General features: G+C 37.7%; 1 protein-coding gene across 1 annotated transcript; it reads left to right on the top strand.

Annotated features, from left to right (window-relative positions):
* The first annotated feature begins 167 nt into the window (after positions 1-167).
* On the top strand, positions 168-15888 carry sgms1a (sphingomyelin synthase 1a). The gene is made up of 6 exons (XM_079458386.1): positions 168-532; positions 10604-11439; positions 11631-11748; positions 12937-13090; positions 13232-13398; positions 13620-15888. Exons 2-6 carry the CDS (start codon positions 10799-10801, stop codon positions 13797-13799), a joined length of 1260 nt encoding a protein of 419 aa, XP_079314512.1. The 5' UTR covers positions 168-532; positions 10604-10798; the 3' UTR covers positions 13800-15888.
* Positions 15889-16690: the final 802 nt, after the last annotated feature.

Below are 16690 nucleotides of genomic sequence, written 5' to 3'. Positions count from 1 at the left end.
GTTTAGCAGAAAAAAATAAATGTATACGGGATTGGAGCAATCTGAGGGTGAGTAAAGGAAGACAGAATTTGTAGGGGTGTTGAACTAACCCTTTAACGTAAAGCACCGTTATTACTGCGATAGCGAACCCAGTGTTATGTTTTAGTTGGACCTGAAAGTAGAGGCGGGGCATTGCATGTTGCGTCACAACCGAGTTGCGCGACAAGACGGGGTCCCCTCCCCTCCACCCCACCTCCCCACTCCTCCTTCACGCAGGACCCAGCGCTTTAAAAAAAATCCACCCACTCACGCAAGCACACGGATGACGCGCACGTCTACAGCCTCGCGTATGCGGCCATAATCACCAACCCCATCACAACACACAATTATCCTTTTCCGACGTAGAATTATTGCGCGACAGAAGGCCTGTCAGGAAAACGGAGAGGTTTACGGATCGCTTCTGCCCGGATCCGTGTCGCGACGGACCAGGGTTCACTTTTCTGCGCCACGGCTCGGAACCAGCCGAGCTACAAGTCTCCTTTGGAAAAACACAGTGAGTTGATAGCTACTTTCCAGGGCCTCTTGCAAAACACTCCGCGTGTATTTTTACTTCCACTAGTCCTCTATTGGTTTGTAAAACCGCTCACTGTGGACTAGGATGAATTATCTTCCACCGGGGTCGATTAAGTGATTATTTGCGGTGTAATCTCCTTTTAATCGCTTCTCTCATCATGGCGACATATGTGTTGGAAAGTACCCGACCCCTCCTGGACCAGCTGCACCATTTCCGAATGGGAAAATACGCTATAACACGAAACCGAGAGGGAAAGGCAGCTGTTGCCACGTAAGACCGGAGAGACGTTGGTGTTAATGGCAGCTGGTGATGGCGCGTGATCTTTGTCAGTATAATAAAGTGTCATTTTATTTCGCGCCAGGCAGCTTAAGCGAAGTTTTTGCGTCGCCGTTTTCAGTGAGTGGGTCTGGTTTGAACGTGTTGGTGGTGAATTGCACAGTTTCAGTTACCCACGTGTTGCTTTAAGTGTTTGTTTACGCAGTAACACGTCCTATTTAAAATATTTACCAAATCAGCTAACGGTAGTCTCGCGCTCTGTTGAATTGATGTTGGGCCCTGCGTGATTATTTACCTGCTGAAACGTTTTGTCGCTTGCCCGTAAGTTCCTTGAACCCTAGACAGATAACCGATCCCTCTTTTAGGACTTTCCGGATATTATTTCACGTCTATTGAAGAACATTTGCCCACTGGAGCATTACAACTTCAAACAACTCAAATACCCAAGGTTAAAGACGAACAGAGATTGAAATGCGTGCTAATAAAGACCACTGGACCATTTGAACTACGTGTGTGAGAAAAGCTGAAGCTAAATGTTCTCTCGTTATCTTAAAAAAGCCTAAATATTCCTTACCAATTGAGTAACAACAGTAATCATATTTTAAAAATGAAAGTTCTGTCATCATTTACTCAACATCGGTTTGTTCCAAACCTGTATAAATATTTTTTGTTCTGCGAAACACAAAGGAAAATATTTGGAAGAACGTAAGTAACCAAAACGTTCTCATCCCCAATTGACTCCCATAGTATTTATTTCCACCCATATATGGCAGTAAATGGGGGATGAGATCTGACATGATTCAAAATATATTTCTGTGTGTTCATCAGAACATAGAAATTGATATAGGTCTGGAGCAATCTTAAAGGGATAAACCAACCAAAATTGAAAATTCTGTCAGGAATTTTCACCCTCTATTTGTTCCAAACATGTATACATTTATTTGCTCCGTTGAACACTAAGAGAGATATTTTGGAATACTAACAGTTCTGAAGCATCATTGACTGCCATAGTAGGAAAAATTACAATGGTAGTCAAAAGTGCCTCAGAACTGTTTGTCTTCCTACATTCCTCAAAATATCTTATTTTGCGTTCAACAGAACCAAAATGTATACATGTTTGGAACAACTATGAGGTGAGTAATTCATGACAGAATTGGTCATAAAAATAGTGAAATAGTGTTACTATAATAAACCGACAGTCCAATTTTTTCAGGATTGCCAAAGGGTATTCACAATTAACATATTTGCGTTCGGAAACGCACTGTAAAATAATAAAAAGCTATAAAACCTTATTAAAAGTAATATTGGACCACTGGAGCGTTAATCCACTTGTGTAAGGAAAACTGACGTTATCTAATGCACAGACAGCAGTTAAGACTTATTCACCCTGCAATTTATTGAGCTGCCAAAAGAGGCTGGTGTAAAACTCAACAGAGTTAGTCTCAGTGCGTGAATAAAACGACCATGAAGTAGTCTCTAGGCACAAATTCCTTCTTTGTGTGTGCGTGGAAAGAAATGCAGGTGTAAGGGGTTCGGTATGATCAGTGTTCTAGTGTTGCCAGCAGTTCCAGTTTAAGGCCTGAGGTAATATTGTTTGTGTGTCTAAAAAGGCACAAGTCTTATCCAGGGACCCAGAAACCGATGTTGTTTTTCTTCAGGAATGAGCAGAAACTGGGGCACGCTGCGGAAGCAATAGTGAGAGAATGTGTTTCTAATTACTAGAATGGAGTGCAGGAAAGAGGCAGAAAACAACAGTATGAGCAAGCATGTGGGTGTTTCATCAATCTACAGTATGTGTTAAAGTTACTTTGAATCTATTGGTCAGTCAGAGCAGTATCAGGTTATGTATGTATCTTTATAATCATGAGAATTCAAGATTGGTGTGATGTCATGTGTCCAAAGGTTGAAGTCAGTGATTTTGCCGGTTTTGCAATGCATGATGATGTGGGTAGTGACGTGTCTGGTCAGTTTTTTCTTGCACAACCCTTAACCTTGATAAATAAAAGGATCCCTCTTTTTTTACTCGCTTACTATTGTGTCCTACTTAAAGTGAAATGTCACATGGTCCAAATATAGACTGACGCCTATCAATATTCCATGGAGATTAATTCCAGGCATGTTGGCTCTGGTTGTCTGGTGTCTGCTTGATTGCGATCAAGATTCTGTAGTTTTATCCACCTCTTCGTCTATTTCTTTGCCATCTTTGTCTTCCTCTTTGTATTAAAAAATGTTTTAAAGCAGTGTCCAACCATGCTGATTGTCCTTACCTTTAATCATCATCATCCTAATACTTTTCAATTGTATTTGAGTGTGATGAATGGAGTTACCACTGTGTTTAGAAGGCAGGTGGCGTTTTTAGGTACAGGACTCTGGAGAATTCCGGCTAATGCAATTAATGTAGCTTGGTTGCATAACACGCATGGATGAAATACACGATGGCTCCTGTTAAAACGAGATTAAACAGTAACTTAATAAAGCATCAGAATGTATTCTGTAGTTGGCTAAAGCATTAGTACATGGTGGTTACAATGAGGTAATCACAAATTTGAGCTTGGCATAAAAGAATAGAAAAATCAGCAGTTCATATAATTGCAGCTTCTCTTTACAGCTAAATTAGTAAAAATTGTTTGTTTGTGTCTAAATGTAAAATAACCTTATCCTGTCTGATCAAGGTATGCTACTTTTCTGATTCAGTATACTTAAGTGTGCTTAAAGTTTAATATATAGATTTGTGGCTCTTCATTTCATTTTTAATTCACCATTGTAATCTGATATATACCGATCTTTTTTAGACATATCTATAGAAATTGTATTAAATCTAAAATCATAGAATCGAATCGAGAGCTTGTGAATCGGAATCAAATCGGACCGTCAGAATCGATACCTAGCCCTATTACAAATACATTTTTCAATCAGATCTGCACTCAGAGAGCTTTTAATGAGGGATGCGCGATAAATTATTGGGCATATCAGTATCGGGCGATAAATGGTCATTTTATGTTATCGATAATACAATTTAGGCAGATATATTATAGATAAATAATATAATATATATATAATTAATTCTGGTTAAACTTCTTCAGCTGCACGCTGCTCACAGTTAAAATACTGTTACTATATGTGTGGCGATCATTCACTTTCTGCTTTTCCCAAAACATTGTTGATGTAGGTATACAGTATTTATGAATGTGTAAATTATAAACAAAAAGCCTTTTGTTTGAATCCGACTGCCTGTGTGAATGCTTTCTGTCTTGAGACCTGTTAAACATGTGGCTATCAAGAACATTTTTCTGGGTTGCTCTGGAAGAACATCTATAATATGTTTATTAAATAAAAAATATACCAGAAAAGTAAAAGGTTAAATAATCTTTTATTAGTGTAAAAAAAGGCTTGGTACATGATTTTCAGAGGGAAAAGAGAGCTAATAGTTACTTTTTTAATAGTTTTCTGCAGCCAATGTTTTCAAATAAAAGCATTTTTTGTTTCAGTCTTACAGAATTCTATGTATTAAATATCGGCCAATATATCGGTTATCGGTTTCCAAGGTTCTAGAATGATCGGTTTTCGTTATCGGCCAAAATATACATATCAGTGAATCCCTTAATATCTGCTCTTTACCAAATAAACCAGACAGACATCTGTGATTGTGATACCTCTCTGTTTACTAAACGGAAAACTGTGTGTTTCTTTTATTTGAATTGAAAGATGACACCATAAGACTGTTTCACTCTTTATAACGGAGGCTTTGTTACAACATGCTACGGTTTAGGAACTGCTGTTATGTTCTGTGGTTTGTTTTGCTGTGGGCAATGACACAGAATAAATAACGTGTCCATTTTCTTTGCATACAACCGTTCATTAGGTATGCTGAATATTTGTCGGTTTTTATTCAAATGAATTTAATGTGTTATTATTGGCCATATTAGAAGAAAGCAAATGTAGGGATAGAAAGGTGAAGAGGAAATATTATATGGAAGATAAATATAGCGTTTGAGGAAGCACAAATGCTTTGTGATTGAGCAGTTAAAGTGTGAACTGCCAGGAACGAGTTGTGGTTTCTGGGTAAAGCATACACAGGTCATAAAATAGGTTGGATAGGTACCGTTTGTGGACACTTGTATATACTTGTTTATGGGTAATTAATGTAGGATATAAAGTAGATCAGGCTTTTAGTACTTGGTTCTGTTGTTAAAATCGGATTCGTTGCCTGAGAAATTTAATTTCTTGATACCAAGAGAAGAAACTGTGACAGATAATAACACGCATGAGCCGCTTTTGTAACCAGTTGGACTTTTATCAAGGTCACACTAGTAAAGGACAGCGATTACCAGTCTTCCATAACAGCAGATACATTATGTTACATTTCAAGGTTGCAAACAGAAATTTAAAGGCATTTCAGCGATAAGCTGTTGTCCACAGTCACGTCGTGGGAACAAAAAACTTTTAGACAACTGCCAGTGTCAACATTTCTTTAAGCGGAAACACCTGCTTTTAACAGATAGTGTGTATGTGTAGGGCTAGTACATGTAGGCCTGTGGATTATGAAAAGTCTTGTTGTTCTTTACTGAACTCAAATACTTTGTCTCATGTCAAAGAAATGGATACTGAAAGTCTGACTTTCATCTGTTCAGCAGCAGCTGTTTGAAGCAACACTTTGTAGTTTCTTCGACCTTGAAATAATGTCTCTAAATCAGGGCTGTACGTTAACTTTTATTGCACATGGCACCATTGTTACAGGGGTTTAAAGTTTTGTAGGACAGGCCAAACAGTTGTAGCACAATTATACACCTGTTATCATCTTTAAAAAATGTGCAGGTCATCACATAAATAGACAGGTAACTGAAAAACGACATTAACGTTAATCAAAAGGATAAATTAGGGACATATCAAGTTTAGTTTTTCCCAAATTGTTTTTTTATTTTTAAATTTCTTGGATTTCTGTTTTTCGAAGTTTTACTATACAGTGGTAAAAAATATTTTGGCAACGTGGCATGGAGGCAATCAGTCCTCCTCACTGCTCATGTGTAATGGAAGCCCAGGTTGCTTTGAACAAGCTTTTGGTACCTTGTGCCAAGTCCTGCTGGAAAATGAAATCAGCATCCTTCTGCTGACAAGCTTTATGGAGAAGCATGAAGTGCTCTTAAAATTCCTGATAGATGGCTGCGTTGACATACTTTTCAGAAACCTGACATTTCTGTTTAAAATATCCTTTTTTTTATTGATCTGATGTAATATTCAAATTTTCTGAGACACGGAATTTCGGTTTTCCTTCTCTGTAAGCCATAATCATAATTTCAAGAAACAAAGGCTTGAAATATTTCACTCGGTGTAATGAATCTATATAATATATTTGTTTTACTTTCTGAAACGAGTGAAAAAAAATATTTATATCTTTTTCACGATATTCTAATTAATTGAGACGCACCTGTATGTCTAAAATTATTTGAGTTGTAGAACTACTCTTAAATGGGTGATTTCTAATCCTGAGCAGCCTTATAGCGGCTATAATCACAATATACACACAGCGTGTACAAAACACGAAGGGGTTAATGTGATGTGTTGCTTGCTCGTGCTTTAGTTCCATCCCATTCTCACCACTAGTCCACCTCTAGTAGTTTTTTCGGATATTATTGTACAGCTGTATTGTACTCTCTTTTATAAATTGGATCAAACTAAATACTCTTCGAAGATGAGACGTATGCAATAACACTGTATAGGCACTAGAGATTAATATGAGATTGGCAGAAACTGCCTGTGATACGCTATATTTATTAGCCTGAAAGTATCAAGTGACTGATATTGTTTTGTCGACGTTTTTAGTTCTAGTATTCCAACGGACAACTAGCCTAAGTTAAGTTGAATATAATGTGCATATGAATATTTTTTTATAAAACAGTTTCTTGTATTTATTTTTCTGAAACATTTTTTTGTGACTTTAATAAATAGGATGTTACTCAGACACTGACATCAGCTGTCGCCAATGTGTTAGCATTTGAAAATCAGTAACCCTATATGTAATGAGTTAAACCATTCCTTTAGAGTTCTGAATTTAACCTGATCTTAATGTGGAGCTGAAATAGCAAAAATATTTGTTTTATTTGAGTCGTGGAGACGTGCATTGGAGATGTTTTCTAATGGAAAAATCATCACTCTCTCAGACATTAGAGATTCTAAAGGTCTCCTCCTTCAGAGAAACTTTTGCTTTCCCACAACCTGCCAAAAAACCCCTGCTGCTGTGGCTTGTGGGAAACCAGGGAAAGCAGATCTCTCATGGCCAGTATCATATCTGCATTAAGGCTCGTAACATATGATAGTTATAGCAGTTGTGTTTGGAAGATCAATTATAGCAGTTGTGTTTGGAAGATCAATTATCTCATTGCTTCTCAGAGGTCTATAAGAAACCCTGAGGAAATCTGGGTTCTTACGGGTAGAGTGCTATGTTGTAACGATTTTCTGGTGATTGTGTGCTGCTTACTAAATCTTTTAGATGAAAGATCTCAACATTTATCATGGTAACACCTTACAGTAAGGTTGTATTTGTAATTGTCAATGACAAAACGGGTTTGGCAAGACGAGAAAACAACACTTTTAAAAACTGGTTTTACAGGCATGCATCAGATATTTAAAATTTCCTTATTGAACAACTTGACCATGTTGCTTCTACAGCGTTGCTTTGACTACAGTGGTTCAACCTTCATACCATAAAGTGAGAAGAATATTTTTGGTGAGCAGTAAAGCAAAAGCAACTTTATTCAGCAAAGCCAGACTTCTGCGGCAGTCTCCATCGCCCGTCCACGAGAGGACCCGGCGCATGTCGAATTCATTATAAATGAATACAAAAAATATATACATTTCTTTTAGCACTAAATTTGTTCAAATGTAGACACCCACTTTCTGTTACATTATTATTTAATGTATGTATATATTTTATGATATGGTATTATATTATATTATATTATTATATATTGCTTGAAATGTTTAATGAATGTAATAGAAATATGCATTAAAACGAAATATTTCTACTAATGTTTAGGAACATAATTATCTTATTGATAGGGGTGGTATCTCGCGAGATCCGATCGGTCTAGCAAGAACCAAATATACCATGCAATTGGCATGATGGAGTGCTGGGCTCGACATTTCAACCATTTTATTCTCATATGCTCCCTGTATTTAACCGTTGCGACCTCAAAATAAATTTGGGAGCATTTGTGTCAGTGCACATTTTGATGTGGCGCAACCTGTTTTTATTACTGTACAGAACACGCTAATAACTGCACTAAATATGTGCCTGCTGAGCTACTGTGACAGGCACGGCCATTCATAAAGACAACGTGATTTTCCATCCCGCAAAGCTACTTTCCCACCGTTTCTTTATGTAAACATGCTTAAGACGGGCTGTTTCAACATTCGCGCACAAGTGTTTGTGTTGGTTCGCACTGCTAGTAGCGCTTTGAGAGCGCTCGGTGCGCTGTTGAACAGCAGCGGACTGTACCATAAGTTTTACCATAAATTCTCACATTTTAAAATGAGTTTCTAACCTTTGCATGCAGAAGTTTGTTGCACCAGGGGTTCTTTGTGATTTCATTTCCTCTCACATGTCGTCTTGCATAATATTAACAAAATAGCTCCTTAAATGGTGGTAACACCACATTGAGACTTCTTGAAATCGACTTTACTCACATGATTCCCCAAATGTTTTATACTATTTAGAACAATGGTGTTCCTTTTACTTTTATTTAAATAGCACTTATGTAAGATTATGCCAAGCTATCTAATATGGTGAGAATGTCATCGTTTTTACGATTACACCACATAGACAATACCTGTGTTGGAAAAAAACATAACTTGATGCTACCATATGCATGTACCCGGTACTGTAAATAACTTAATTGGCCTTTATCCACAAACCCACCAATAATATGCCAATTTTGGAGTAATTTCAGTGTCAATTGTGAATTGAGACCCTATTTTATTATAGAATGTGAATGTTTTAAAATGGGTGTATTGAGAAAAAGTCATTATGTACTGAAAGGTGTTTTTCTTAAGTATATATTAAAGAGGGAAAGAAAGAGCTGGCAGAACAGAACAGATGGTGTGTTCTGCATTTTAAGCATGTTTACATAACCCAACTCAAGTGGCTCTATAGTGACCCCTGAACCTGGTGAATTTCAGAATGCTGACTAAATTTCACAAGGACTTTAAGAAGTTTGCTATATATGTTGTTAATAGGAAAACAGAAGAAATTTTTTTTCTGCTATTTAAGTTCAGTGTAGATTTTTCTCATATTGCTTTTGATATTGAACCTTAACATAACTGTGATATTGTTATTACAGCAAGACTCTTTGGCATTATTCACAGGGTAATGAATGAATGTATGTATCTTCTCCTCCTTTCCCAAATAGAAAATAAAACTGGTTTTCGTTAGTGATGACACAGTTGTTACGTATTTACTACGTCACATCTAAACGAGAATGGACACTGTGCAAGTAGTCTTGCTTCTTGCTTACAGGTCAGTTTGGTAAATATAGATTTCTACTAACATAGAGCATCAGTCTGCCAAGTAGATGAAAGCTAATGGGAGGTTGGCAGACTGATGTAAGCTCTGTGGTTATTTGGAACATTTCCAAGCTGCTATTTTATGATTTCTTAATGCTGAGTCACCTGAGTGAGCAATCTGCATATTTGCCTTGTGTCGTGTGTTTGCTTGCTTCGGTATAAGCTGATTTAACAACCAAAGGTCTTCTAAACATAGTGTTGAGTCAGATACTTTTAATCTCTCTCTCTCTCTCTCTTGCTCTCTCGCTCTCTCTCTCTACACGTCTGCCCTTTTTTATTGCGTTTTACGCCCAATTACAATGTGAAGAAGTATGAAAGTATACTTGCTGTACAGGTTACAATATACATTTAGGTCATAATATTCACGTCAGCACATTGCGTGCGTGTGGTCCGTCTGTATATCCTGAGTCAACACAGCCAGTGCTGAATATATTGATTTTAAATAAAGTTTGTACTGCTCTAAAAATAGCTATAGAGTAAACGATTTATGAGAATATAGCCTTACTGTGACCAACTCATTTTTCAGGGGTCTCGGCCTCGGTTGTATTTTTTCAATTCCTTTATTCCATTGAGATTGCAAAATTCTTCTACAGAGTTTCATGTAATGAACCAAACCAGCTCTGATATTAATCATAGGTATGTTAGACAAATACTTTGAGTCATTGAGTTATTCATCCCATGATACATTATGGATGACTATTCCAACATAAAAGTAAAAAATTAGTATGTAATATTAATTTAACCCTTAATAGTCTTAATGATTCTAAGTATACACGGTTTTATCAGATGGACATGCCTGGACTTTTCCGGTCTATGTTTGTTGATCGGTCTGGCTTGTAGTTTAAAATGTTCATATAAACAGTTATATTATTTTGTATAATAATTGTAACTCATCAAACATTTTATTTTTGTGCTTTGAGATCGACATTCTTCTTTTAAAATATAAAAAATATATTTATTTACCAGTGTAGTAAATTATAGTTTGGGCTTTTTATCCTGTGTGCTAAACTACATCTAGCATGACTGTGAAACAGATGTTTCCTGAACGTCCACATTGCTGTACACTCCCCTTGACATGTTCATGCTCAAAACCACATGCTGTACCTTGCCTTTGGGTATCACCGTGCAGAACAGGATGTATGCTCTCGAAATACACATAAAAAACAATTTGTGCACAATGTTTTGTGTAAGCTAACTCATATTTTTCTTGTTTAGGGGCCATATGGTGGTATACACAGAAACTTTGGATTTAGAATCATTCAGCCACGACCACTTGGACCGACTGTTTTCTTCCAATGTCCCAGAGACAACATGACTGCTATCAAAGCACCAGACTGCTAAGTGTGGGCTTCACCTTGTCCACTCCCGTTCCAGCTCCCTGAAACGGCTTTCCTGCTTTCCCACCAAGACATGAAGCAGGTGAGGCTCTGGACAGCCTCTGATGTTTCCGATTGGCTGACAGAAGAGGGCATGCAGGAGTATTCTGATGCGTTGCAGAACACGGACGGGCCTGCTCTCCTAAGGTTCACAGAGGAAGACTTCAAAGCCCCGCCCCTGTCCCTGGTCACCGGAGATGGTGGACGGCAACTAATGGAACGTATCGAGACTTTGCGCTTCACGAGCCACATGAAGGCACACAAAAGCAACCACCTTGAGATCGGTCACCACGCGAACGGACACACAACCCCTACACATGCCAATGGCAGTGTCGGCAATGGAAAGATCCTCAACGGTGGGCCTAAAAATGGATTCCTCTACGAGCCGGTTCGAATCTTGATCCCGTTGCCCTCTGAGCAGGAACGCACACCGTTTCCCACAGAGTGGTTCAAAACAGGCGTGGCCTTCCTGTACGCCGTATGCTGCTTTGTCACGACAACAATCGTGATCTCGGTGGTGCACGAGCGTGTCCCACCCAAAGAGGAGTCCCCACCCTTGCCCGATAAGTTCTTTGATCTGTTTGATCGCGTGCAGTGGGCATTTTCCATCTGTGAGATCAATGGCATGCTGCTGGTGGGACTCTGGCTTGCACAGTGGTGTCTGCTCAAGCACAGGTCTGTGGTTTTTACAAGCTTGTAACATTTACTTCATAATCTCATCTCGTAAACAGCTGAATCACAAACGTCTGTCTTTATTGCAAAACAGTTTGTTGTTGTGATCTGTAAGCCATGTGACTGATCCTTGTTACTCTGGATCAAAACTGATCCTTGTTTTGCCTCTGACTGTGATCTCAATCTGTGTGCAGGTCAATAGTTGGCCGGCGGTTCTTTTTCATCGTGGGCACCCTGTATCTGTACAGATGTGTGACCATGTATGTGACGACATTACCTGTGCCTGGCATGCACTTCAAATGCTCTCCCAAGGTAATAACCTGCACATATATTAACAATCTTTTAAACGCTTTCACAGTAAATCAGGATGAAGTCATAGGCATTAGGGATATTGTGATGATGAAACTCCCACAGGTTTATCGATGTATAAAAACATCGGCTGTGCCGGTGACACCGGGGGTGGTGGGTTTGCTGTGGGGTGGTCGAAAGATGCGGCCGTGAGCATGAAGCATTTTACTTTCAGTTTTAAAATGGTGGCAATTCAGGAACGGCAATTGCTTGAATTAATGTTGGGTTCAATATGTTTCTTAATAAAAACAAAACTATAACAAAAATCCATTACCTTACAAAACGAACAATCACAGTACTCGTCAAGCAAAAAAAAAATAAACAAAAAAGAAAAAAAGATAATTCGTTAGATAAATTGCCTATATTAACAAAATAATTATGGCACACATGTTGCAACAAATGAATAAGAACCTAATAAGAAGGGAAATGCGAAACGAAAAACCTTTATGTTAAATAAATGGCAAAGCACAGGCTTTTGAAAATTATAACAAAAAGACAATCAAAACATAACCAGCTCGATATCAGTGCTTACATGTTCTTTGCAAGAAAAGCCTCCGCCATCGTCTTTTCAGTCAGCACTTCACACTCTTCAGATTATGAATAAAATCGGACTCGTGCTGCTGATCTTTGCAGTGACACTTGTTCCGCGTACGCTGAATACAGCAGAGGCGTTCAGACGCGCAACTTTAGTTTGGTCTTTAACTAAACTAAGTGATTTATTACTGTAAACATTTTTTAATGGGTAGGTGCGCGGCAGACAAGTGATGTAATCGGTAGGCGGATGGACAGCTTGTATCACCGGTGACACCAACTATCTCAACAAGCCTAATAGGCATAGTTTGCAGCCTATTCTGTTCAATTTTGAGATTGTCGATACCACAAACATTTATTATAGTTTTGCTCATGTTTATTTACAAGATAAGCCTTCAACTAGACATTATGTCCCTAATTTACTGTAATTGCCTTTTGTATATCATTCACAGTGCTTTTTTTAAATAGGTATCAGCCATTAAAAAAATCTACATTGGTCAACCAGTGGATTTGATGCCACTATTTTTGCATACACTATCTCTGCTTTTTATAAGTGACCTGTTTTTAATTTGTGAAAACATGCAGGTATATGCGTATACATATTAACTGTTTGTATTCCAGCTCTTTGGTGACTGGGAGGCTCAGTCCCGTCGCGTCTTGAAAATGATTGCAGGCGGTGGGTTGTCCATCACTGGCTCTCACTCATTGTGTGGAGATTACTTGTACAGTGGACACACAGTAATGCTGACGCTAACATATCTCTTCATTAAAGAGTGTAAGTACACATCCATAACCCAAAGTGTTTGGCAGTCAGTTTATACTGCAGTCTATACTGCCATCTAGTGGACAATTTTGGACACTCCGAGACCGCTCCACAGTATTTTTCACAATTAACAAAATATGGTGTGGTTGACAGATTCGCCACGGAGGTTCTGGTGGTATCACTGGATCTGTTGGTGCCTGAGTGCGATTGGGATCTTCTGCATCCTCTTGGCTCATGACCACTACACAGTCGATGTGGTGGTGGCCTACTTCATGACCACACGCCTCTTCTGGTGGTACCATACAATGGCCAATCAGCAGGTGAATTTGAAATGGGATATTAGTTATTTTTTTAATAAAGAAAGTGTATATAATGATTTTACATAGCCAACAGCTTGGCATACTCTGTTAGCCTTTAAAAATATAAGAATCCATTTGTTATTTTCAAAATAATGACTTGACTGTGCATAGACTGAACAAAATTGTTTTCAAGTGTCCTTCTTATTTTCTGTCCTAACTTAATCTCTTCTGCTGTTCTTTAGGCTTTAAAAGAGAATTCTGCCGGCAACCTGTTCTCTCACGTATGGTGGTTCGGCCCCTTTCAGTACTTTGAGAGTAACGTGCGGGGCATCGTGCCTCGAAACTACCAGCTGCCATTTTTGTGGCGAACATTGATGAGTACCCGGGTTAAATACAACAGGCTGGACTCTCGTGAGTCGTGACCCGTGGCTCCTTGTTGGCTGGAGCTCTGTGAGACTCTTAAGAGGCAAGCTGCTCTTCCCATCATCCCCTGCGAAACTGGTTGTGCACTGTGATACATATACGCCTATGGTTTTGTAGTATTCAAAGCATTTGAATGTCGCTGACAGGTATGTATATGTAGAGCAGAACATCTAACAACTGGATTTGATTTGCTGCTCTTTATAGTAGTTAAATAACGCTGACAATATGAACTCTGTAATTGGGCGTTTGTCGTCTGATAAAGAACCAAGCCTTCGTGCTGGTTCTCAATGAAATGGTGCAGCAAAATATTTTTCATAAGGTGTAGTCTCCTGCCAAAACTGTATTGATATCCTGGAATACTTATGAAAAGAGATTTTCTTTTGAAGAAGCGTCTTTTTGTAATAATTTTATTAATTCTGGTGCAAGAGATTTTTCTAAATATTTCGCAGGTTTATTTTCCAAAAAAGTGACGTCCAAATAGAATATCTTTTCTAGATTTATACCTTTGTAAATGCTGGGGCGCATACAGCTTCAGAATTTTCTAGTGCCTTCATATTTCTCTAGTGTTTCAGATGCTCCAACACGCATATATATCAGCATACACTTGCGACTGCACACATTGATCAACACTTACACAACGTGTTATTTCCACACAATGTCTGTCTGAATGTGGATGCTCTGCTTCACCAGTAAACACGAAGTAAGACTGTCTATTTTCTAGATGTTATGAATGTGACCGTTCAGTTCTTCCTGACATTCTACCACAATCATTCAAACCAAAACCTTTTATTGTTATAAAGTGTATATAAATCAGAAGATTTTTATCTGAAGCTGAGACGGTTATTAATCCAGATAAAGTGCTTGTTTGTTCAAGAATATGAATGTCATTAGTGATTTATAAATTTCAGTTGCTGTTCCCCAAATGTAAATGATACAGATTGTTGATAGCTTTGGTTTTCAATGAGTAACATTTATTTGAGTTTGGAACCACTCTCATTTAAACGAAACAAGAGAAGGTCACTTACACAGACTGAATGTTTACAATATTAACTTCCTTTTAAAGGCATACATAGAAGGTGCGTGTAGAAGAGATCATCTGTAATCTAAAAAAATTATATTATGCATAGTAGACTCATAAGTCCATCTTCATTTGTTAAAAAAACGTAAGTTTCTGCTTTTGTAATGCCATAGCATAAGTAGTTGTTTTAGTATTGAACCTAGGGGCAGCCGTTCTTCATCTAAAAGGTTTAGTTTAGACCGAAAGTTTTTTTAAAGGGTTTTTCATTCATATGAAGTGTGTCTGCCCAAAATGACGCTAGCCAAAGGGAAGACGGTCTCTTGAAAACCAAATCAGAAACTGATGGTACTCCCTGGTATTTTTGACTGAGTTTCTGGAGCATGAATGTGCAATCAGTGACTGTACAATAAAACTGTAAAGAAAATCAAAAGCACTTTAGAATAACGCCCAACCACACAATTCGTACTTTCATAAAAGTACGAGCTAAAGTAAACCTGCACCATCCCAACAATATAAAATGATAGTCTGGTTTGAGCGAATAAGATTCACCACGTAATGTAATAGACTAATGATGGTTTTATACTGGTTTTATGAAGCTGACAGGTTGATCAGAGCTTTGAATGTGCACCAATATACAGCCACTTCACTAGGGTGAACACGCATATACTGCTTGGTATGAATATGACTGACTGCAGTATGCTACAGAGTTGTTTTGTTGTTTGGAAACCAGTGTTGGGTTATAAAATATTTTGCTTTCATGTTTAAAAACATGTTGGTTAACTTCGGAAGTACAAATTGTTCAGCTGTTAATTTAACTTTGTATTACATCGCAAAATGTTCAGTAATAGATTCACAGAAGTGAATCGAGTATTGGCTAATTTTGTCTTTGATATGATGACAGTAAATACATGCATGTTGTTGTTTTGTTTATTTTCATTGTCAATTATAAATCCAGCATTGTCAAATCGCATCATTGTTGTCTAATGTAAATCAGGTTGTATGCTAAACAATCTTTTAATATGAGAAGAGGAGCAGGGGCGTAGGATAAATAAAACTGTAAATATCCATTCAGTTGTTTCTATTCTTTGTTTTTGTTTCTACGTTTCATCATTTTCAGATCATGACCGTTAGAAAGTCAAAGTGCAAAGCTGTGCTTCATGTGAATATAAATCTATAAATATAACTATACTAACTAACTAATATACTGACATAATGACACTCCTTAAAGTAAAGCTGCACAATTTTGGTTTCTTACGTTTTTATTATACAATATTAAAAAAGTATTATAAATGTAAACAGCTATGGGTTAAATGGTTTAATCACTGCTCATTTAAGTTCATAGGCATGGCCTGTGTTTTGAATACAATGAGATGACGATGTTGAGATTTGGATGCTCCAAAAGGTGACACAACAGATGCAAATGCCAACAATTTTCTTAATTTTAAAGACATTTCTACGTTGCTCATCTGAGTGTGGGTGTTGTACCGTGGTGTAATGCGTGTCTTTAACCAGATCGGGGCGACCGTAACCAAGATGGTTTGCTAAAATTTCCAAGCAGAAGATAAGAGAACATTAACGACAACCAACAACCGAAGTAAGTGAATTTTTATAGGACAAGGCATTTATTTGCAAACTCAGATGTAGACTTGCCCTTTAAAGAGAGAAAAAAACTTGTAAACATCAAACTGATTATTCTGTCAAGCTTTATATATTGTGTGTTTTTAACTTTTAAATAAACCCGCTAAGAATTAAGGTATCTTATTTAAACAATCAATCTGTCTTTTTCATTCTTTAAATTTCCACTAAGGTATAACACGAGGCTAAGTGATTTAATATAAGAGTCAGATTTAGTGCTTTTGCTAAATGGGCAGT

This window comes from Barbatula barbatula, assembly GCF_947034865.1.
Source record: "Barbatula barbatula genome assembly, chromosome: 6".
Taxonomy (NCBI): Eukaryota; Metazoa; Chordata; class Actinopteri; order Cypriniformes; family Nemacheilidae; genus Barbatula; species Barbatula barbatula.
The sequence above is the reverse complement of the archived record's forward strand: the minus strand, read 5'-3'. Positions and strand labels throughout refer to the sequence as shown.